This window comes from Danio rerio, chromosome 18 (genome assembly GCF_049306965.1).
Source record: "Danio rerio strain Tuebingen ecotype United States chromosome 18, GRCz12tu, whole genome shotgun sequence".
In the NCBI taxonomy this organism is placed as follows: Eukaryota; Metazoa; Chordata; class Actinopteri; order Cypriniformes; family Danionidae; genus Danio; species Danio rerio.
Window position 1 is genome coordinate 39,926,460 of NC_133193.1, and position 26,108 is coordinate 39,952,567.

Below are 26,108 nucleotides of genomic sequence, written 5' to 3' on the forward strand. Positions count from 1 at the left end.
TCTTTAATAATCAGGGGTTGCCACAGTGGAAGGAACAGCTAACTTATCCAGCATATGTTTTACATAGCGGATGCCCTTCCAGCTGCAACCCAGTACTGGGAAACATCCATACACACTCATTCACACACACACACACTACGGCTAATTTAGTTTATTCAATTCACTTAAACCGCATGTCTTTGGACTGTGGGGCAAACTGGAGCACCAGGAGCAAACCCACATCAACACGGTAAGAACATGCAAACTCTACACAGAAATGCCAATTGAGCCAGCCGGGACAACCAGTGAAAGTGCTAACCACCATGTTGCCCTACTTCCAACCCGGGTTCATTGTGTAAACGTAACTCCGTGGACGTTTCTGCGGACTGCGATTTACGTCCCGGGAGGTACGTATTCGAGCGGTTTTTGTTTTCGCGGATCCGCGAGAGGCCGCTGTGCACGCTTTTTCGCGTCTTGGGCGCCTCTCTGGAGCGCGCGCCCGCGCGGTTCTCGCGCGAAAAACAACTCGCTCCAACTCGGCCGCCCTCCTCTTCCTCCTCCTCCTTCCCTAAACCTGAGCGACGGTTTGCAAAAGCCGTCCAGAAAAAAAAAAAAAGCAAAAGCCCTCGTCTTCGATTACGACTGCGTTTTCGGATCCCGCCTCATTCTCGCCCATATTTTTCGGATTCAATTTTTTCGTCTTACCTGATTTCCGGAACCGCTGTTCCCCGGACTCGATCCCGGTCGTCGTCCCTGCGGCCGGCTCCTCCTCCGGGGCCTCCGCTCCGCCAACGCAACGCTGTGAGCTAAGCGGACAAACTGGTTGCATCGGGAAAGCCCTCCACTCGGAGGCGAGCCGTCGGCCGGCGAGCGTGAAGAGGAGGGGCGGAGAGGCGCCACACCGCCCCGTAGCGTTTGCTCGAAAAAAACTAAACGCTGCCTTTACGTACCTCCGGCCACGTAAATCGCGGTCTCCAGAAGCGTCCGCGGGGCTACGTTTCCAGAATGAGCTTGGGTTGCCTACTTCTAATCTTAGATTATTTTAAATCAACAGTTTTTTATTAACTATATAATTTAAAGTAACCAAAAAAGCAAAATGAAAAAATAAACTGACATTGTTGTCTGCCAGTTTTATTGAGCAATGTTGATGAGCTCAAAAACTTATCAAATTAATCTGTCTGACCTGTCTAATCATAACCTTTCGTAGGCATAATTGTATGTTAATACCCTAATAGTGAAGTTGTGTTTAGATATATTAACAATTTGAAAGAAGTTCTGAACGTGTGCCACGATTTTGAAAGCACCAGACAGTGTGCGTTAGCAATTAGCCATAAGCCATTCCTGTGTTCCAGTAAAGACCTGCCTGAGGAGTGTGTCAGGGGAAGGTGATCAGGGGTTTAGCATTACTCTCAGCTGAGTCACCCTTCCAATTGATCCCCATTTCTCTTTTGTTTTGGCCAATGTGTGGGCCATTCTATATCAGTAACTTAAGTCCAGCGTGAGATCAGTTAACAACATAGACTGACCAGCGACTCCAGCCTATCAACTCTCAGACACAGAATGACATCACTTCAAAAGAGGTCACAGTAATCAGATTATCCTAGTTATTCAGATGCACTGACAACCACCGAACCAAGTATGTTCAAATTAGCCCCCCAGGCAACATGAGGGAGAAGCAGCTATTACAGTAATTTTGTATGCTAATGTACACGTCTTTGTTCCTGACTCCTCGAATCATTGTTCTAACATGATATATTTACAAAGCTCCATTGATTTACACACCAGCTATAAGTGGCTACTTAATTGTGACAGCTGAAATGTAGAGATCAAAGATATATTTTGTGATAAATACCTTTACTTTGTCAGGATGACAATTATTGGTGCTCTAAGTGGGATAATATACTGTACACACAATACTGTGTCACTGAGAGGGGACCGTATTGTGGGGGAGGGGGGTCTAGGGTGGAATAGACGGGAGCTGGGAAGAAGCTGGAGGGCTTGGAATCCGCCTCTGTTGCCACGGCAGCTGTGCCAATCTCCAAGTACACCTACAGTTTGAAGAGGATACCTGAGCTCAGAGCCCCTGGATAATGAGAAGCAGTGAAACCCTAAACTCTGACAGCTAATGCTTTCACCCGTCCTGTGTCTACAGTGGCACGATAAACATGCATCCCATCTTTGGGAGAGGGTGCAGCACTGGGATGACTGTTTTCATAGATTTGACAAGGACAGGGATTAGCAGACTTTGCTAAATCTTCTCTTGAGTGTCTGTCAAGCCCTGCTGCAAAAAAGGCAAATGCTGAACCTAACACTGTGCAGTGTTACACTTCCCAAATGCATCCATACTCGTCCATTTAACTACCCTCTTCTTTCTGCCCACAACAACTCCAACTGTGCTTAGCAGCAAATAGCACAAAGGACCAAAAATAGCCCAGCTTTTTCCAGAGCAGAGCAGCTCTCCTTAAGAAGAGGAAGCAGTTCAATGACAAGAGGCTTTGAACAAAAACAATGTTTCAATGCAGAGCATCTATTCCTTTTGTCCTATCACTATAGTCTACATTTAACAAACCCGTTATTACTATGCTATTACTAGTGTGATTGCAAATTTCAGAAAAAAAATGATGTAGTCTACTGTGGTAAAGGTAACTGAGATACCCAAATATTTCTATATACATTTAGCCATCAGGCATTTAATGTTATTGCATGTAAACATGTGTTGCCTTTGGCTGATTTTTACACCAAAATTGACCATTAGGGGTACAACAGTTTATCACTAGGGCACTACATTTGGAAGACAACCTTGAACCTTAAGAGGTTTATTAGACACTCTCAGAAATAAAGGTACAGAAGTTGTCTCTGGGATAGTACCTTTTCAAAAGGTACATATTTGTACCTGAAGGATCCATAATGGTACCTCAAAGGTACTTTTTAGGTACATCTGGGCACTAATATGCACCTTTGAGGTACCACTGTGGACTCTTAGGGAACAAATATGTATTTTTTAAAAAGGTTCTGCACCAGTGACAGCTTCTGTAATTTTATTTCTGAGAGTGTAGGGCCTTAAGGGTACATGGCACTACTATGAACACTTACAATAATAACGTACAAAGTTGTCCATTTAAAAGTACCGACTGTACCCCCAAAAGATTTCATTTTTACACAATCACATCACCCTTTACACAAAAAGATAAGGAATTGTTACTCACTGTTGCTGGATTTGAGGTCTCGATGGATGATTGGCACAAAGGTCTGGTTGTGCAAGTAGTCCATTCCAGTTGCAATCTGCACAGCCCAATTCACCAGTACCCGAGGAGGCACCTTCTTGCCAGCAAGTGCCCGGTTAAGCGCCCCACCACGGGCATATTCCATAACAAGGCAAAGATTTGGCTCCCGCAGACAAACACCTCGTAGAGCGATGATGTTGCGGTGACGCAGCATCCAGAAGAGTCTGGCCTCCTGCCTCACATTCTCTGCCGTGGCACTGATGTCCTCATCTGGGTCCTGACGAGCTGCTTTGACAGCCACTTCCTCAGCTCGCCATACACCCTTATACACCTTTCCAAAGCCGCCAGCACCAATCACTTCCTCCAATCGCAGCTCTAAGAAATCAATTTCCAGTGGTGAATCTCCACCAACCAGAGCTTCCGGTGGTAACGCTGGATAGCTGGAATCCCGTTGGGTTACATAATTACAAGGGAATATGCCCACCTTGTCTTGGATCTTTCCAGTCCACCATCCCTCATCTCCAGACACTTTGGAGTCTTTGGACAGCACCTCCAGTAGGTCGCCACGCCGCAAGGTCAGCTCCTCGTCTGCTGTAGCCTCATAATCGAAGACAGCGGTCCAGTATGTGTTGCTGCTTTCATGATGATGGGGTAGGTGGGAATCTGGGGAGCCCACTGAGGAGGGAATAGTAGAGGAGTTCCGGCTGCTGTTGATGCTTATCAGGAAAGGTGTTGAATTTGTATTTGCTTGAGTATCAGGGGGAACCAGGTGTCCACAGGACCCCCCACTGCTGATGCAAGGTAGTGGGGCAGCACTGCCACCACCTCCAGCTCCTACTCCACTCAGCCTCGTATGTGGATCCATGACTAAGTGCACAGGTCAGCGATGAGGTCTCAAAAGCTGGAGGAGACCCTCTGTCAACTTGCACACAATATCCATGCAGAGCCCATCTACTGAATGCAGGACTTCTTGATGAGTGAAGAAATCAATAGGTAAAGCTTCTGCTGGGCTGCCCCTGCACTGTCCTCACCATTTGCTGCTTGGATTGTCCACAGCACACTTTGCATGTGTCTAAACATTTATAGTGCCATTTTAGTCAGTCAGTGTGTCCTTACATGTCTAATCTGACACAGATATTGAATAAGTGTTTCTCATTGCAATGAAAGTTTTTTTCTAGTGAAATGCAATCCAAATTCCTTAAGATTACATGAGATTAGCCTGTCCAGTGTGAGAATGATTTATTTTTTGCTTGTTTCATACAAAATTATTGTAATTAAGTTTAAATAAAAGGATTGGTAGTTGCCTGTTTTTGTTTTTAGCACAAACTAGACAAGTCTTCTTGATATTTTAATGTTACAACACATAAGATCCATTAGGGGTTAACTTCCAGCTAACTAGCCTGCAATGGAATTTTGTCTTGACCTAATCCATGTAAATCTAATCCACGTAAAACTCGGATAATTTTAAAGGTCCATGGATGTTATTTGCAACGGATGTTAATGAATATTTATAGCCTTAAACACATGCATGCGCAGGCTTAAGGCATCTTCAGACATTCAACTCTGATAGGCTCAGGGAGATGCACCAGCTTGCGGTCTCAAAGCATGCACAATTATTCGCACATTCGTGCAAATCACTTTACGCGTCTCTTGTCTCGTGCACATCGCTAAAGTCTCTAAATAGTCGTTAAGGAAAGCACGCGTCCATTTTAAGATGAGAATCACAACAGAGAGATGGCAGAGTTGTGGTTTTCATTAGCATTAGTCGACAAACGTGCAAAATGCTAAGCATTTATTGTTTCGCATACAAGGAAAGGCATATATTCAGCGTTTTAATGTTTGTCGATAAACGTTTCTAGGCTCTACACGTCTGCTGTCATTTAATCCGCGTCAAACGCCACTGTCGGTTCGCGTTATTTCTGTGGAGCGTATGTGCAAGTGCCCACTTCGATCATTTCGCCCTTAATTTTCATGGTTATTTTAACAGACATTTTATTGTCACCCAGCAGTTGATTCTCAAAGCTTGCATCCGTGACGTATTTAAATAGTGATGTATGATAAGCTTATTCGCGAAATTTCGACATGTATTGAATTATAATACAGCGAAATTCATATCTTTCTATAAGGAATGAGAGTGATGCGGTTGGCTTGCATAAAGATGACTTTTATCCAGGTCGTAGCGATTATGAGAGGAAATTCTCCATAATATGTTAATGATGCCCAAATAAACACCACCACTGGATGTGTCCACCATCTTTACAATAATAATAATAATAATAACAATAATAATAATAGCCACCTAGTTCCTTTCTAGATGCTGCAACAATATTGTAATCCAGAGATCAGTGGCAAAGTATCCCTGTGTCCTTTTAGCCAAAAAATAACAAGCGGTTTCCTGAATTCAGCTTTATGTTTTTGGTTGCCTGGATCGTTCACTGTACATCACAACATCCACACGGCTCGTCGCATGGGCGTATCATAACGCTGAAATATCCCCATGTATTGAACACATCATCGAATTTGAGGGAAGGATGCGCCGGCAATCTTTCTCTCATCTGGGTCAGTTGGTCTGCTTGTCGTCCATCTCAGTCGAATCGTTTCTACCCCCGTTGCTTTTCCTGTGAGAAAGACGATCTATTTCATGGACCGGGCTGTCAGCTCCTAAGGCTGACTTTGTATCCAAATACACCGGCTGGACTGGGGGTGGAGGAGGACAGTAGGGCATACTGGGAAATGGAGTTTATGTATGCAAAGTGCATGTGACCTATTAGGAGCAATGATATTCTAAGAAACACAAATTAGATTGTTATGAAAAAAAATTGCATATTATAAAAAACAATCGTTGTGCAACCAATTATAGCTGTATACCTACCTGAAATATATATCAACATATATCATTTATTTCCTTCAAAAGTTAACTTCGTTTACTCTTTTAAAATAGGTTTAATATTCTCTCCAATGCTAAATTCAGCTGATCAAAATACAATAAAAATATTATTTATTTTCATGTTATTAGTAGTATTAATTATTTTTATTAGTCAACATATTTTAAAATGAATATGCATTCAGATATGCTCACTGGAGGTTCACAAAACATTTCTGATTATTAAAAATTGTTTTATTCATGATAGACAAATTAAATTATGACAATGACTACATTTTAAAAATTAAACATACAAATAAATTAATTACATTTAAATTAGATTTATATTAAATGCTTATATTTTGAACTGTTTTGTTCATGAAAGAGTAAAATTGTATCACAAGTTGTATTATAATTTACACAAAAAATATGAAGCAGAAACAAAACACTAATGATAAGAACCATTATTTATGATTGAGTAACAAGCTAACTGATCATAATAAATCAACAATTCTTGAATTTCTGAAGGATTGTGTGACACTCAGGACTGGAATAATGATACAGAAAACTCAGCTTTGAAACTGTGACCATTTTTTTAAAATGTTTTTTTTTTTTCTGCCACAAATCTCGCCTTCAGCAGCACTTACAGACACACTTCACAGATTTATTCAAATCTATATTTTGAAGGATTTTACAGAAAGATGTACATACATAACTTGTGTGATTACAATTTCCCAGTGTTTGCAGAGATTCCCAAAATCCTCTCTGTAATAATATTCATTCATTCATTTTCTTGTCGGCTTAGTCCCTTCATTAAAGCAGGGTCGCCACAGCGGAATGAATCGCCAACTTATCCAGCAAGTTTTTACGCAGCGGATGTTTTCTAAATGGGGCTTCATTTAGAAAACCTCATAAAACATTTTAAATTTTGCAATTCCTAATTTAATTCAAATACTGTGGAAGTATGGTATTTATTGTTTATTTATTCATTCTATTCGACTACAGTATTTAAATATTTTCTTAATTTGGATGTAGAGGCAGACTTTCAGTTAAATATCTGACCAGCACAGCATGTACTAGAAAGAGAACAGCTTTTCTCCATTATGTCATGCTGCCCCCTGGTGAGATTCTGGATCACATTGGTGGCAGTTTTTCTTTCTGGCTTCTTGTAGTCCTGCCATAAGGTTTTGCTCTCTTGTCTCGTGTATAAAATAGTGTTTATAATAGTGTCTGTCGTGCTGATATTGTTGAGCTATCTGAATAGAGGACAGAAGATTGGAAATTTGGTGTGTTCAGTCTCACCTGCTGTTTCTCTATCACTCTATGAAGAAAGTGACAGTATTTGATTCTCTGGAGCATAGAGGTGTTGGGATTCATTTCAGATGAGAGTGAGGAGAGTGAGTTTATATAAATGACTCTCTTAGGGAAACTGACTGTCTTTACAAAAATGTATCTGGTATTTTTTATTTATCTTGCCTCTGAACAATATATATTACATGGTTTGTTCACACAAAATGAAAATTGTCATCATTTACTCACCCTTTACTTGTTCCAAACCAGTTTGAGATCATTTGTTTGGTTGACACAAAAGAAGACGTTTTGAAAAATGTTGGAAACCTGTAACCTGAAGGGTTACCTGTAGGGGATTTAGCCCTAAGCAATTCCAGCTATGGTGCGCAAAAGTCCTAATATTTTATTTTATTTTTTATTTATTTATTAATTTATTTTTATTTATATATATTTTGCTGTCTGTTTCTTATATCATTCAAACTTGTTTTCTACATTTGTATCTTAATGCAATCTCTAAATTTTTTATTATTTTCTTTCATAAAATCAATCCATAATTAAAAATGATACATTTTTAACTACTGTAAACCTTGGCCTGATTTTACTGCGGGACCACTTGATTGGGGTGAGGGCAGGACACATTTGCACAGGTGAAACAATTTAGGATGTTTTAATTAAAAGTTTGACTTTAACTCATTCATTCATTCCCTTTTCAGTTCAGTCCCTTTATTAATCCGGGGTCGCCACAGCGGAATGAACCACCAACTTATCCAGCATAAGTTTTACGCAGCGGATGCCCTTCCAGCTGCAACCCATCTCTGGGGAACACACATACACTCATTCACACACATATACTGAGGACAATGTTAGGACATACTGAGGACACCCCATTTTGAAAATGAATATTGTTTCTATTTCTCAGTGAATTTAGGCATTGTATTTTTTTGTACATTTAAACAAAACAGATTTATTAAACAGATATATTTATTAAAATAATATTTTATTCACCAAACATATTTAGAAATTGAAAGAGACAATTAAACTCAAGTAAAATATTTCAAAAAAATAATTATAACCTGCAAAATTTCAACTAAAATGTTAAATTTTTTGCTTCTCTTTATTTTTCCTCTGTTTTTTAAATTCGTATTTAATATTTAATCATACACTGAAAAAAATATTCAAAGATGATTCCTTGGATTTTTATGTTGTGTTTGTAAACAATTTATATGGGCTGAATTTAAACAAACAAATTAAGTTAAACATTATTAAATTAAATTTGTTTGTTTAAATTCAACACAAATAAATTGTTTGCAACAGTTCTGCAGACAACATTTTTTTTTCAGTGTATTCTATAACATTCACATTTGGGTGTACTAGTTTTTGGACTGTTATTTTGTTAGTTAAGCTCTAGATTTGGCTTCAGTACTGACCAATCTAATGTATATACACAAATATAATATTGCATAGCTTTCTGTTAAAAATATCAATTAAAAAGATAGATTTGTGAGGTAGTACTTATATATGCTGAGCACTGTATACTGTCTTCAATCTTATTATGTTTATAAATTAAATTGTAAAAACAAATTGAATATAGTTCCTTCAATGTCTGAAATTCAAGGAAAATACTAACTGCCTGCACGCAGCTGATGATTTTAAAGCAAATGTTTCAGAGCAAATAACAAATAATAATCAATGTTTTCTAGTACTGTAACAATATGCTGAGCCATTTGTTATTTTATTTTTGTAATGCATTTATCTAAAGACGTATAAAAAAACGATTGTGTGTTGATGAATAATGAATGACGTTATACATTAGATCCTGCTGTGTTTTCATATACATGCAAATTTACTTAGTCACTTTAAAAGATTTTGTTTATAAAAATTTAAATATCACTATTGATTAATTTTAAGGCTTGTGCATTTAAAATTGAGTCTTCATTTAGGATTTTTTTGTCCAAAGAATTTAAAATAGTAATTTATGCAAAATTTCATGGTGTTTTTTAACCATACTAGTGTATTATAGTGTATATATTTTACAAAACTTTGTTAGTGAATGCTACAGGCAAGTGTAGTATGAAAATGGGTAGAATACATTTTACTAAAGTAAACTGTGGTTTTAACTATTAACTATTACCTAACTGTGGTATTAACTAATTACCCAACACTGTAACATGTTTTTAAAATCAATATATATATATATTAAAATACATACATATATTGATTTTAAAAACATGTTACATTGTTGGGTAATTAGTTAATATAAAGTTAATGAATTGTAATAGCAATAGAATTACCTCAACTGATTAAATCAAGTACTTTCCTATAGTATGGTTCAAAAAGAATATTATATTTGCTAAATTACTATACATTTTTTTTCATGTGGGTACACTGAAAACATTTATTTAAAGTCGATTCCTTGGATTCACTATTTTTTTTAATTGGTTGTGAACAATTTAATGCAGTTAAAGGATATATTTGATCCATTGGTTTTTGAATTTAGACAGAGCAGGGGAGTTCAAGATGCTAATCTCAAACTTACTTGTTTACTTACTTGTAATCTCTGAATTACTTGTTTAATTACCTGGAAAAGTCTAATACCCGTGCCAGATTGTTTATTGATTTCTCTTCTACTTTTAATATGAAGCCACATTTGTTGGTTGAGAAACTAATTTCTCTTTTTATCTTGGATCTTAATATTTGAACATGGATTCTATATTTTTAGGATGTCTGCAGAGTGTCAGAATCAATGGTGCTCTTTCTGACTTTCAGTATTGTTCCACTGGGTTCCCTCAGGGTTGTTGCCTCTCACCTCTTCTGTTAATCATGTACACTAATGATTGTCAGAATATGTACGGGAACTGTCAAATCATAAAATATGCTGATGATTCAGTGATTGTGAGTGTCTTCCACCATCAGGATTTGGGGCATGGTCCTGTTGTGGAAGAGTTAACTTTCTGGTGTGATAGATTTTCTCTCCAGTTGAATGTAAATAAAGCAAAATACATGGTGATAGATTACAGGAAGGATTCTCCTACCACCATCATAACAACTATTAAAGGTTTGGACATTGAAATAGTTGACACACATAAATATCTTGGGGTTGTTTTCAACAACATGCTGACATTCCAGCCTAACACCCAGGCTGTCTATAAAAAAGTTCAAGAACGACTCTTTTTTTCTAAGGAAACTTTGGATTGTTTCGGGTTTGCACCTCTATAATGACACTGTTTTATAAACAATTGATTGAATCTGTTTTATCTTTCTGCATTGTAGGTTGGTATAATCTGAGTCTATCAAATTAGAACAGGTGGAGTAGCCTTGTGAAGGTGGCAGGCAGGATCATTGGTTTTAACCAATCTGGTCTAATGGTAATTTACCGTAATTATGCTTTAAAGAGAGCTCAGAGTATTTTATGCACCCTGGATCACCAATTGTAGCCTATACTCTGTGTTTCAGCCGTTGCCACGTCATTTTACAGTTCCTATTTGGAGAACAAATAGAATTAGAAATTATTTTATAATGTTGGCCATTAGGTAATTAAATGAGTCCAGCGGGGAGGGAGATGCCTCTAAAAAATGATGTAGTGTATGTTTTGTGTGGTAATATTTTGGTAATGTGTACATGGAACCTTACCTGTATTATAGCACCTTGCTGCAATTTGTTTCCCTAAACCGGATAATAAAGTTGAGTCTGAGTTGGATATAAATTGTTTGCAGAAATCCTGTTTGTCATTGTAGATTGTCAAATAGTTTTTCACAATTGGTTTGTTTGCTTATATAGTTAATAATTAGGATTGAATATTGATAATATTGAAGATGATTATTCACATTAATTTAAGCACAATTAATTATGAGAAATGTGCTCTAAGAAGAAGTACTGACTTCATGCATGCACTTTCTTATGATGAACATAAAGCAAAATATTGTAAATAATGTCAGTTGTAATAACAAAATGAACCGCAAGAGTGTGCTATACACTACATTAAAAATGTACATGATCTGCCTGCTAAGTATAACGCACTATAGATAGCCATGGCATCTAAATATGTGTCATACTACGACATGAGCTCACCAAAAAAGGATTTTCTTTACAACCGTAAATCGCCTCTGTTGCACATTTAGCACGTGCTGCTGGCAAAATGCGCTGAAATACGCGAAAAGACATGACACTGCAGTCTGACGTCATGCAGTGGCATCAAAGCACATTCATTTCCATGTGGAAATCCTCATTGTCCTGCACAGCACAATCAAAATGGAATTTACACACCCCAGTTATTATCAATAATGTTGCTTTTCCCATTCAGTCGAGGTACAAAATAGTAACATAACGTTTAGCTTCTTCCTCTTGTTTACCAAATGGATCATAGCATTGGAAACGACATGCACAGTGTGGATTTTTCTCCGGTCAGTAAGGAAAATCATATTTACAATGAATATATGAGGAATTTAGAAGCAAACTTTGGCTCGGTCAAAACAAAAAGCTAGAAAGACTGTGCAGTTGAATGGAGGACATGTTAAATTAAAGTGATTTTGTTTGTATGCATGCAGTGCACGTGCACTGTGTGCTGATCGTAATATTGTGAATTAAACTGTAAACCATAACCCACCGCACTCCACGTTACATTGCGGAATTCGCTCTCTTTCATACAATACTACAGACAGACACTTGTGAATGCAGCCCCGCGCATGCGCAGTGTGCTGCAAGTGTGTGCGCGAGTAGCAGCCGGGCGTCGTGGTTTCGGTTGGCTGGGAGGAAGAGGAATAACGAATGTGGGAGCCAAGAAGAATTCCTCGTTGGCGATCGGCGCTGGGGCGAAAAGCGACAATATCCACAGGATTTCTCAAACGTTTTACGGACTACACATGTCTCCTTAGGGGAATTTAGGGAAGTTTCCCCTCTCACGCGTTCCCGGGTCGGATAAGGTAAGAGACGTTTAGCGGGGATAATTAGTTTCTACGATCAGGTTTAAATCAACAATGCGAAGTGGCGAGTAAAACTCAGTAGCCTTTAGAGAGCTTTCAGATTTGTCATGTTTGTTTAGTATATACACCAGCATTTAGAGGCCAACGGTGGGTTTTCTGCAGCAAACAGTGGTTATTGTGCTGGGCTTGGGATCTCTGTGCTGTATTTTCATTAACTGAACAAAACGTTAGCGAATATAAACGTTTTAGTTCTTCCTGATTAGTTAGCGCGCATGCGTCAGCACGATGTAGTTTTTACTCACCTGGACTAAAGGCCGTGCTATAATAGTGAGACTACAAGTTCCACACAATGGTGTGCTTGTTTTACAGAAGTTAATGTCCCTTTTAGCATCTTAAAATGAATGTTGGTTGCTGGTGAGTGTTTTCTCGTAAAGTTTCAGCACATGCAGAACCCTTGGAGAACCCAATGGAAAAGCTTCTTGGCCAGTAGATCTTGCTGGATGATTGTTCTCTGGCAGTTTGTTTAGGCATGCATTTGCTGTTTGGTGTGAGTTTTGTGTTTCACGTTTAACACAATTAATAGATTCATGCACTGTTTTGATTGTTAAACGATGTGTTTTTGGTTGTGGCAGAAGGCCATTTGGAATTTACCTTCGTAATCTTAATAACAACAGGTGGCTTATGTGTTGTTACAGAATTAAAGGAATATTCTGTCATTATTTACTCACTCTGAAATAGTATATTGAATTTCATTTCTCAGAATAATACAAAAGTTGTCGAATAGCTGTCATTTGCCTTAGCCCTAAAAAGCCTGACATGATCAGAACGTTTACAGCATATCGAACATTTAGACAAAATATATGTTTTCAAATGTTTTGAAACCTACTTGATACATCAAGGTTTATTATTATAGCTTTTGTGATAAATGAGGATATAAGACTCATCTTTTATTTAGCTATTCAAACTAAACTACAATTTTATATTTGCTTTGCATTTTTATTTTCATGATCTAAATTTTAAAACGATGAATGTTAGATGACAGGAAATGTAAATCTGTAAGTTCTTCACAACAGTTTAGCAGACTGCATGTAAATATAAATTCTCCCTATGCTATCCCTTTGTTGGTGGCAAAATATATGATGTAAACTCAATACAATAATACTATTTACAAAAAAAAAAAAAAACAGGCAACATTTAAAAGCGTGTTGTGTCAGATGTTATTGTATCATCCTCACCACTTTCTATAAACATGAATGAGTCATTCATTCATTTTCTTTTTGGCTTGGTCCCTTTATTAATCCGGGGTTCGCCACAGCGGAATGAACCGCCAACTTATCCAGCACATTTTTACGCAGCGGATGCCCTTCCAGCCGAAACCCATCTCTGGGAAACATCCACACACACTTATTCACACACACACACTCATACACTACGGACAATTTAGCCTACCCAACATATGAATGAGTAATCAAGCAAATTGAGGTAAAGTTTGTTTTATCTTCGCACATTCATTCACCACAGCTCCTTATATTGTTTACCATGGGACTTTGAATATTCGGACTGAAATGGGCTCTATGCATAGCCAGAGTTTTGAAGCCAACTTCCGTGACTATTTTCAATTTTGCAAGGTTGTTTTTACCGCATTGATGTTGTGATGTATTTACAATACATCCAGTTAAATAGACTTAAGCATTTATTTAGTTGTTTAAGCATAAAACAAGATAGAAAGGAAGTTGTAACCACTAGCACCGTCAGTAGCAACAGGCTAGCGCAGAAATTCCATTGGAAATACTGAGGTAAAATAAACTGACATAACGTGGGGAAATGGAATTTGATGCAGTGCTTCTTGTCCAATCTGAGACCCTCTTCATATCGTATATCTAACAGGCAGTGACGATTAGCACTTAAACGTGACAATTTTGTAATAGAAAGACAGTTCACTGGAAGCCCTTGGGCTGCCTCTCTGAAAATATAAAGTCTGTGTGCATATAACCCATTACATCCAAGTATGACTTCAAAACAAACATGAGCCCTATTTAACTGATTTTGAACTATGTTGTACTTTGATAGTCGTTGGCTGCTAATATGATTTCATTATTTATTATGTTATTAAGGAGAATGTCTGAATGTGTGAATAGAAAACCATCTTTACCTAAATATCAAGCAAATAATACTAACCAAGAAGACTTTTTTTGTTTACAATTATTTTAAATAATTAAGTATTACTTGTAGCACCATTTAGGCATTATACGATAACTGGTTTCAAGGTTTACCGTGGCTTGGAAAAGACAAGGTTTTAAAACCGCTAAAATTTTTTGTTATACCGTTCCTAAGGTATATGTAAGTTTAAAAAAAATAATTTTTATGTGTTGTAAATAAATAAACAAATGTTTTTGAAATAAAAGACAGCAGAAGTCAATGAATTATTTTAATTATTTACCCTGACATTTTTTTTTACTCAGACATTTAAAAAGATGTAATTTTAGAGCAGTAATCACATTACCGTGATACTGTGAAACCGTGGTGTTTTTATCCAAGGTTATCATACCCGTAAGCCCATGCCTAGTACCAGATGACAGATGGCATATTGTAGACTGTACAAAAATTAGTTTAAAGCAGATTTTAGATTAGCATACTTTTAAGCTATTGATTTACATTTGACACATATGAAAGAATTAGGCTTTTTGGGTTAATTTAGTATGTTGATTAAAAATGTATTCCGTCCTTAACATACTGCTTAATGTCATGCTAAGGGTAAAATAACTTTTTTTTTTAGTCTTTTTTTTAAGTGCTTCGTTATGAACATTATTTAACTCCACTGCAGGTTATAAACTGATCTGTAGCTGCTGTATAATTAACAATCAGCATATGTTTCTGAGGAAGTCAGATGGCATTACCAGCACGCACACACACCGCAGCACCACATTAAACAATATAAAATTAAAGAACCAGACTGCCGTGCCTGGAATTTTGGGGGTTTTATTTTAGAAACTTCCTCTCTCAGACTAATTGAATCACATGAATGTATCTGATGGCAGTCATATTGGCCAAATTCAGTTCTCATGCTACGTGTAGTGGAGAACAGTGAGGGGTTTCTTTTTGGACAAATGTGGAAATCAGTCACCCTTCCGGTTGACACAAAAATAGACCCAAACTTGGAGCTGATCCTTCTTACAGGTAATAACTTAAGACAAAATGCGTTTTTGTGAGGAGCTGAATGCTGTTGTAAATCTCAAGTAAGTGTCTCCAGGTGTTAGGCCGAACTCCAGTTTTCAGTAGCGTATACCCTGTAAAGTAGCAGTGTCTCTGTATTCCGCTTGGAGATCTTGGGAATTTTTAAATCCTTTATTTTTTCCATCAGCTAACCAGAAAAGCCTCTTATACTCGCATATACTCTCTTTTGCAGTCGGCTGGTTAAAGTTATTGATATGAGGATTTTGAATAGACAAACTCCTAGTCATTGTCTGAAGGATTTGCATTTGTCATTTGAGTCCTTCGACTTTTAAGGTGGTGGCAGTGGCATTGTCTTGTGCAAACATGCCTGATTGGTTGTTAAGGTTTCATTTGTTAATACATACATTGAAGTGAGAGAAGAGAACAATACATGCTTGGGTGAGGTAATTTGTCTTTTTAAGCTCTACGGATAGTAAATTCTGACTTATTTGGGCCAAGTAAGTGACGGACAGTCAGAGACATCTGCATAATAATTGCATAATAATAATAATAGAGTGAAAGTTTTTTTTTTTTTTCCACACGTTTTTAAGGCCTGACAGAGTTCAAAGTATTCATGGACATATAGTATTCTTTAATAAAGAATTCTTTAATTGAATTATTTATACAGTAAAGACTTTTAGAGTGTAATTTTACATTGATTATTCAAATTCTGTACTTAAATACTATTTGGCTGCCCTGAAAACCATAAATCACTACTATTACACTTTGCTTTTTTGTATTTATCTATGCTTGTTATTTGTTTATTGCATTTCATGCATAATCAACTTCCTTACAGAATCATCCCAATCAATCTAATTTAATAAATCTATTCCAAATAGCGGTTTTCATGTAGGCATGGGTCGGTTTAAGATTCTGACAGTAAGTTTTACGGTATTGTGATTACACCTCTAAAATTTTATTTTATTTTTTATATGTTTTCTTTTTAAATGTCTGGGTAAAAAAAATAAAACTTTTTTTTCCTCTTTGAGCACAATATATTTTACTTTGAGAAACATTTTTATTATTCTGGAGCAGTTTGAATTATTGACTTCTGCTGTCTTCATTAGTTTCAAAAGCACAGATTTATTTCAAATTGAAAAGATTTGTTTTAGATATTTTCTGCTAAAGATACTGTTGTCCTAAAAAACTTTAAACAAAACATAAAAAAAACCTTACACACCGTAGTAACCGTATAGAAGAAAATTTTGGCAGTCTTAAAACTTGTTTTGAAACCATGGTACCTTGAAACGGTTATCGTCCCATGCCTATTCAGATGTCCAGATCCTATTTCCTTTAGATTTGATTTAACACTTGATTTTATTCTCAGTTTAATTTGGTTCAAGGACAAATGCTAGTTTACAAATGGTGAATTAATGCTTATAAATTAAGATCCACAAACCTATGTCCTAAACATTTTTTCTCATTTAAGGTACTCTTGTGTCACAAATCTATTGAATGAGCTGTCAGAATATGCAATACAGGGTGTGAAAAAACAAGATTGATTTACAGCTTAAAAAAATCAATATTGAGTTAACCACATAAAAACTTTTAAAATGACCCCATAATTCGTGTTATTAAAGCAAAAAAGTCTTTGTTTTTATATTTATAAGAGATTATACACATGACTACAAAACCATCTGACTTTTTAAGAATTTATTTCAAACACTCGACTGAAGATATGAGGTGAGTCTTTGGAGTTAAAACTTTGTTATTGTATGTGGTAAGTTGGCCATTTTATGTGTCGATTTTACTACACAAAGCCACAGTACACTGAGAAGTGAAGTAAAGAGCTGTTATCACAGAATGATTATCTTGATCCTCTTATTATCGTCTATTTAAATAGATTTGGATTTTCACTGGGATTTTGTGTAGCCTGTCAAGGTACTACGGCTGTGTAGTAAATTGTATTCCATTTGATGGCACATGCTGATGGTTTACTAGAACCGGCTTTACTGACAAAATGTGCATAAATTAGTCTAGTGTAGGGCTGCACGATATTGGAAAAATCTGACATTGCCATATTATGTTTTGCTGCGATATATATTGCAATATGAATATAATTAACCCTATGTAGGAAGATTTAATTGATTTAGATTGGCTGGGATGATCAAGATTTTTTGTATGCAGTGCATCTGCATACATTATAATAAATTACAAGCAAAAATAAATAGAGTACTTTCTTTGGGTAACCCTATTCAAGTACAGAAATGTAAGAATCAAATGTAAAATAACGCGGGCATCATTGTATCAATAATAAGAAAACAACAATATATTAATTTTTTTAATCTTTACCAAATAATCTAATCATGCAACGCGAGTGTTGCAGAAACACACATTGTGATATCGATGCTCAAACGATATATTGTTCAGCCCTAGCGTACTGCATAAAAAAAAAATCAATCACTCATTAAGATGGTGAACACACTTTTGCCTATAAAGCCGGCTCTGCTGGAGCAGTGTTTACTACACAGAGCCATTGACGTCGCTTGACCGATTTAAGGGGGGCTTTAGTCTTCATGTGTAACTCTTAAATAAATCCCCTGCACTCCCGCCATTCATCTCTATAACCCCCAGTTCTAAAACTTGCGTCGTTCCTCAATCCCCTCACCCTCCACCCCATCTATAAATTAGCCCCCTAACGTGTCAATCCTAATATCGCAGAAAATATTGACAGCTGCTTGTGTAGATCTTGTTGAACTATGGCCCTTCGTTCTAAATGTTGCTAATGTTAAACCTGAAAGCAAGTGTAAATACCACTCCAAACTCTACTCTTGGCTTCAGTCGAGTGTTTGAATTTAGTTCATGATGCACCTTCTAACACAGAACAATGCACACACATAGCATTCTAATCCGCAGTGACAAACAGTGACGTTGCATCATTAAATACTTTATTATCAGGAAAATTACTAAAAGACGAACTGTATTAATCCCATTGAATCAAATGAGAGTAGTTTAATCTTCTGTTTATCCTACAAACGCTTTAAGGATTTCCAATAGGCTGGTGCAACTGAAATTTGGAGGAAGGTTGCTTTCCAGAAACAGGATTGGTGATGTCTACATCATTGTAACATCTGCGAATAAAGGGGAAGATATCAATTTTACTTTACCTTATGCCTCGTTTCCACTGAGTGGTACAGTACGGTATGAGTCACCTTATTCAGGCTTGTGTTTCCACTGCCAAAGGGTACCAATGGTACCCTTTTGGTGGGCGTGGTGTTCAACAGAAAGTTGCACTCGACAGTTCAAGTTCACATATCGTATAAGAAGCACTTTACTAACCAAATGTTTTATACATAAATACTTATGTTTAAATAAATGTTTATAACTAGAGCCAGATGGAATCTGCTGACATTTTTTGCCGTTTCTACGCAGAATTTTGTAAAAAATCTGTAGATTTATGCAGAATTATTTTAGAAGTATCATAACTAAAACCTTAATTTATGAACTAAAAAGTAATACCTTTTTAACTTGTATTTAATGTTTAAGCAAGTCTTCTATATAATATTTCTACTAAAAAAGGGAAAATATGACTTTGGAAACTGTATTGTGAATAAATTATATTAACATTTTTATATTAGTCAATAATGTTGCTAAAATTAATTTTAAAAACTGAATAAATATATAACATTTACACACATTTACACAAGTAACTAAACAGAATCAATGATGGGCTAAAAATCTGCGGGATTTCGTGTGGGCCTATTTATTACTAACTCTTCTATGCAGAGGATTTGATTATAGTCGTAGATCAATGATAATGCAAAATAGCCTACTGTAACGACTGCGATTTATAATAAATAAAACATTATTACAATGTAATGTCTCGGCTGTGTATTTAAAAATGGCGCTTCCTTTGTTTTCATTCTCCTGACTTGTGCACACACTAGTGATGTTTCTCCGTAAACCAATATCGTTCTTAACAAAATGAGAAAATAAATTGAAGAATATTTTGACACTTTTTATCTGCACATGATGTCATCACAGACGTGAGCATTCTCCCTGGCTTACGTTCTCAGGTAGGTTATTAGTGTGACATCACTACTTGCTTTCTTGACATCTATTAACTGGGCCAGAAATATCCCTAAAGCTGCTGAAGTTTCTTATTCTCTTTCTCTCTCCCTCCCTCTCCCTCTCACTCTGTGTCTCTCTCTCTCGTTCACTCTGCTCTCTCCTTCTGCCTATTTGGCCAGAGTAAATATAGCCTGTTTGGTTTTTTTGCTGGAGGATAAACACAGATGTCGAATCAGACTGTTTGCCACTGCATACTCACCCCAACCGTTTCTCTTATAGATTTCGAAAAGGACAGAAAAATAACTTTTAAGAAAGTGCTTAATGCAGCCATTAGGTCTGATTGTCTCATTATTGACCAGTCTGGCTGGCATCTGCCAAGTCCCAGTTAATAGAGTTACTTTAAAGTGTGTAATTGCTGTAATACAAGCCACCTAGTTAAATATTGCATTAGTAATCGCACATTAACTAAGAAGCTATTTGCGTTGTTAGCAGAAAACTGGTCTTTCCACTGGTTTTGCTCACTATTCTGAGCTGAAAGGGACAGCAGTGTAATGCGATATGCTACAGGACTGGATTTTATTTATATGATTACACAGCTACTACTAAAAGGCAACAAATGGTTGTCGGCTTGGTGGTTATTGGCATGTTTGTCTTGAGAAAGCATCAGTCAAGAGAATGACTTCCATAAAGTGTCAGCTGAGGTAGGCAGGACTCCGTGCTGTTTTTACACCTGTTTTACTTCAGCCTTTCCACCTGCTCCACTCCAGAACCAGAGAGACCTGATTGACGAGAGCGATCCCACAGAGTTGAGGGACTTTGAGCCCAGAACAAAACAAGTCTTTGATATGGCTTCCCCCCCTCCTCACTGTTTAGAAAGAAACAAGTCCCATTCATAACAGAATAACAGACAGCTGAAACCTAAAACTGCCATCAAGTGAAATTTAGGGTAAAGTTAATAAATGAAAAATAAGGGGAAAAAATATGCAGATACGAATTGAAGGAGCATTTATTAAGTTGAAGGAATGTAACATATATTTTTTTATGACAATATTTTTAGGATTTAATACATCGTCATTGTGGCTGTTAAAATGATCATCTATGCTACTTTTTATTTAATATTTTAAAATAATTTTGAAAAAAAAAAAAAAAAAATTTGAATAGTATTTGAAGTATTGCAGTATATGCTTTTTGAACATAACTATTGTAATGTAATATGTAGAATTGATGTTTTCATTTTGGCAGTATGAATGTAGTCTGTTTCTGTAATGGTAAATATTCATTTTCAGCATCGGTTCAGTTGAGTAGACCCAAATTCTCATAAGCTATGTTTTCATCCACCTATTTTTATACGCATTTTGTATACAAGCATAAAAATAGTTTGATGGAGACGCCAAGATGCGCATTAATTTAAAAAAATGCACATGAAAAACATACGTGCATAACGGAGTAGGATAAACTTTTTGTCTAATAAGAAAGATACGCATAGAACTACGATGAAAACACTTTTCTATTTATTTTTTTATGATTTATGTTTTGGCCTTTTTGCCTTTATTAGATAGGACATTATTAGATAGGACAGGAAGCAAAGTGGGAGAAAGAGAGAGAGGAGGGTAGGGTTGGGAAATGTCCTCGAGTCGGGATTCGAACTCGGAACGCCCGGATGTACTACTGCACCATGTGTCGACACGCTAACCACTTGGCTATTGTTCTGACAATAAAAACACCAAACAAATTCCAGTACACTCATTAAAAAAAGTCATCTGATTTTGTTATAAGAGATCATGTGATGATAAAAATGAGTTTGAATGGATAAACCAGCTGACAGAGCACATTGTAAAACATCTGAAATGTTGTTTTGGTCATTCTAAAATGCCTTAACCATTTCGGTATAAGTGTTATTATAATATTAATGACCTCCAGAACTGTCAAGAGCATCTGTGCTCTGCGTCTCATGGCTTCAAACACCACCAATCGTTCATTTCGTGTGGGTACCATATTCTGTGGTGCAAGTCATTTATTAAATAAAGAAAAGATTCACATAGCTTCTCCTACAGCAGCAAAATCCATTTTTACTTTTGATATTTGGTGCCAGTTCATCAGGAAGTAAGATTTTGTTCTCTTTGACTCATTGGATGGAAACGCTGCTTTATTTGCACGTCTTTAATGCGATAATCCAGTTTTGCGCATGAATTTTATTTGCATTTAGGGATGGAAACATAGCTATAGAAATGCGAACATTTCATAATGTTATAGTGTAATAATGAACAACATGCGGAATATTGAAATTTTGGACAATTAAAAATACTTTGAATAATTCTGAACTATTTAATCTTTTAGTTCATTATTCAGATCATTGTCTTGTTATTGGTTGTTCATCACAGCTTTGAATAAAGAAGACTTCATATGTATTTTATTTTCAAACTCAAATCTTTCTTATGACATTGAAAATTCTATGATTATTTATAGCCTTTTGCCTGTTAACTCTACAGGGTTCCATTTGTCAGCATCAATTAATTTAACAAAAACAATGTAATGACATCGTCAAAATCAATTAATCTTTAGTATTTTTTAGACAATTTTGACACTGTTGATTTTAATGCATTAATTAACCTTTACTAACGAGACATTGTTGATAATGATATTTAGTAAATGCTTTTTAAAGATCATCAACTGGCTAAAATTAACGACAGTAGTGTTTTAATTGATCAGCTATCATTCTATTCAGCCTTCATTTCAGCATTGCTTTAATCAAGAACTGCATGACATTAAAAAAATATTTTGTTATTCAGCAATATATATATTGCGATGTGATTACAGTTTTAACAGACTTGAATAACTGTTTTTGGAAAGAATTGATCATTTTTGATTGATTGAGATGAGATTTGGAGTGGGAGTGCATCTGCATAAAATCTAATAAACAATCCACTTGCTGCAGAGCTATTTTGAGTTAATTCAACTAAGTTGTGATTTTAAAAATCATTATGCAGTTAAAGACCTCAAAAACACATGCAAATAAAAAATTATAATGCAGCCTGAACATGGCATATGCTCCGATATGACTATTCTGAATGGTCACATTGGGATATCGATGTTGAATCGATACATTGTGCAGCCCTACTGTAATACCAAATACATTAGAAAAGAAAAATCAAACTTGACTTGCTTTACAATAATATTTGCATAAATCCTGCACAACTAATAAAATGCTTGTTTACATTAATGCTCGTAACATTAAAGAAACTCTTTTAAATGTCTTCTGATGTCTTAAACATCTAGCCTGGAACCATTTGTGTCTGTTGGAGTATTTGGGAGATCTGAGAGGGAAATTGACTCTACCAATATAAGTGTCTCAAAAGGGAAAAGGCTCTTTGTTTTATAGAGGATCTTCGTTAAATTAATGACACCAGATGTTCCAGACCCACACAGTTGTGGAAGTAGGCCATTCATTGTCCCAGGAGATCTCCTTGTTCACAACTTTCTGTTCTTAAGGAATTTCCTATTGATCTGGCCGAGCAGTTTATTCCTCTCCGTCTGGAGAGACGGGGAGGAAGAGAGACATTCAGAGGAAACTGTCGGAGCGAGCAGGGGATCCTCGAGAGCATGTCAGCGGATACGCGGGAGGAAGTGTGGATGAATGGGCGCTGACTGTCTCCAATGTCTCCGGTGCCGTTCCAAGACTTCCGTCGATTTCCACTCTTAAACCAGACACAATCTGTAGTGCAGAAACGCCACTTACAAAGAGAAGTGAGATACAGACTTTATTGACCCCCATCAAGTGGGCAGCTTCGTTGCATCTTTCTCCATCTGTCTCTTATTGAGGAAAGTGTGGTAGCGTCGTGCGTCACGCTGGTTTTTTCTGGCGTAGCGTTGGAGAGGAGGGAAAGAGACAGGAAATGAGTGCAGGGAGATGACAGGCCCATGAATCACCCCCACTTTGAGGAGATGGGTCACATCAAACACACAGTGTGTTAAAATACCTCGTGTTGCCTAAGCGAACTCCCCTTGTCTTCTGACTCATACATGTATGTCAAGAATTCTGTCCGCTTTAAGAATTCAGTGCATTTTAGGAAATGAAACTAGAGATGTGTGCCACGACTAATTCTATTATCAGTTAACTGAGATTTTTGGAATCAATTGCTCTAGCAAACACCACCAACTGTTCATAGCCTTTTGTCAGCTAAAAGATCCGGCCGCATTTTTCCCACAGATTTGGGAAATGGATGCGGAACAATGACCTACAGCTGCCATGTGTTGTTTACTTAACTATAACCAGCCTATGAACAATAACAGCAGGTCCTTATGTATCTGCAGGCAGAGGTGCACCTCAAAACACACCAAAATGTATTAAATATATTCAAGATTTGCATTGTCACTGCTCTTCTGCCTTGACTTACTGAAAGTCATTCTCATTCTAGGTCATTTAATTCAGTTAACGTTGGATCCGCTTCTTGGCTACCAGTAAGAGGAACATCTGTAGCTCTCCAACTGACCACGATGCTGCCATTTCTGCTGTTTTTGTTTCTGTCCGTGGTGTAAAGATGCTTTGGTTGTATGAAACAACAATTTAACAGTGGCTGCTGACTATTTAAATATAGAGCATTTGGTGTCTTGTGTTGCAAATCCAGTGACGCTGGTAGGGATGTTTCACTTTGATTAATCAGTGATCAGCAGTGTGATTATGTCATGTTTTTTAATAGTATGACTTACTTGGAATCTTACCCAAGGTGGTATTATTTATTTAAAAAAGTTTGTGTTCGTGCTAAATGCTTTTGTTTTCCATAACAAATGTCATAGAAACCATAATGCTGGACTACTCTTTCACTATGTTAAGTGGTCCAGTGTTTCCTCTAGGATTTTTTCTAGCTGTGGCGGCAGGGCTTTTTTTTTTTTTTTTTACACCGATCTACCAACTACCTGTGGCGTTATTATTTCAATGACAAATGTTGTGAGCGCAGTATTAGAAGTCGGGATCGCATGTATGTAACAGCCTACAAGCATGCGAATCTCTGTGCTTGTGCGCCGATTTCCTCTGCTCATGCACAAAACTTGCAGATCTTCTTGTGTGCTTTCAAACAAACGCTGCTGGGTCCGATTTGGTGCGTTTATGTAAAAAGTATTTCTCCAGCATTTAATAGATTTGCTAGGAATATTTATGAATGTTTCCAATAGACCTACAGAGTAGCATTGATGCGTCCTAAAGTAAAGTGAGACGGCTATACGTTGTGTTTGCTGGCCTTACGCATCACGCACCTGTCAGCCTGTCAGTCAGTCAGTCAGCACGTCACCTTAAAGGGTTAAACAAATGATGCACAGCGCTGCTACGATTACAGAAAAGTTTGCGCTATGATTCACGTACCCTTTAATATGTTTTGGTGCGATTATTACCCGCTATTAAAAAAATAAAATGTTTTGAATGAGAAGCTGTTATGTAGCCGTGGCGGGATGAATTTTGGCGTGGCGCCCCGACATGGAAGAATGAATGTAGAGGAAACCATGCGGTTTTGATCCCACAGGAGCTATATAGCTAACTTAATTTAAGATGTTGCTGTGGGCATTTTTGCAGGTGGTAATGGTTTTGTTGCTGAAAATAAATGAATGATATCTTTGGTATCTCCACTAATGCTTCCACTACTCTCAACTCTTAACTATACATACTTAACACTACAAAATTTGGTTTACTTAAGGCTGGTTTATACTTCTGCCTCGAGTGATCGGCGTGACTGTCTGTGCATGCCTTGTGCATTGCCGTGCACTTATACTTCTGCGTGCTGTTTGTGTTGCTCTGCAGTAACACTTTCGAAATGCTAGCTGACAGTAGGTTTTTATGCTTCTCTGTGTTGAGTTTCTTTGCTGGTGTTTTGTTTTTTATGAGCACTACCTTAATGTACAAGTAGCTTAAACTCGCTTGTTCAGAGATGGGAATTGGCAGATGTGCAACAACTTTAATCATAAGGTAAACAAAGCAGAACTTTTCACCTGGAGCTCCTTCTTGGGACTTGACACTTGTAAACACTTGTTCTATCAAGTTTTCCCACCCACAAGCTGATCACTTACAGAGCTTGCACTATGCGTCGCTGCGAAGTGTAGTTACATTTTTTGAGAGGTGCACATCAGTGTCGGCGTTAGCCATGGCGAGGGTTATGGAACTGCGCAAAGGCTGCACCGGAGCATATGAGTGCACTTGACGCAGAAGTATAAATCAGCCTTTAGGGTGTACTCACACTAGGTATAGTTGCATTGAACTATGCCAGGGCGCAATTGTACCCCCTGCCCTGACTATCTGCACTCACATTGCGATTTACCTTCCAAGTATGCGTACATCATCGATGATACAACTGTACAGTTAGGAAGAGAAGTGCTCTCACTCAATACAGTGGAGATTGCTTTAGTTATATTGTTTTTGTATTATTTTAAGTCCTTTGTGATGCGGTGACATGCAGTCAAATCTTTTGCTGAGCAAATCCACCGCTTTTGACACTAAGACTTTCAAAAAATCATCATGCTGCACATATTAGAAAGTTTGAAAAAGGTGGTGCAGCAGGGGGGTTTCCATCTTTAAAAAACTATGACAGTTTGCATTGATTGTAAAGTAGGAATGATTAATAAATC

The 26,108-nt window shown here is 37.0% G+C and overlaps 2 protein-coding genes across 8 annotated transcripts in view; one reads left to right on the top strand and one right to left on the bottom strand.

The window, feature by feature from the left end:
• The window catches only part of map3k10 (mitogen-activated protein kinase kinase kinase 10), a 66,935-nt gene extending 61,051 nt beyond the window's left edge, over positions 1–5,884 (bottom strand). Inside the window, exon 1 of the mRNA XM_684332.10 lies at positions 3,186–5,884. Coding sequence (XP_689424.4) covers positions 3,186–4,068 — 883 coding nt within the window. The 5' untranslated portion in view covers positions 4,069–5,884. The remainder of the gene's footprint in view (positions 1–3,185) is intronic.
• A 6,193-nt stretch (positions 5,885–12,077) lies between these two features.
• sipa1l3 (signal-induced proliferation-associated 1 like 3) overlaps positions 12,078–26,108 on the top strand; it is a 189,158-nt gene continuing 175,127 nt past the window's right edge. For all 7 annotated transcript variants that reach the window (XR_012394069.1, XR_012394071.1, XR_012394070.1 and 4 more), the window contains exon 1: positions 12,078–12,275. The gene's annotated coding sequence lies outside the window, so the exon portion shown is untranslated. The remainder of the gene's footprint in view (positions 12,276–26,108) is intronic.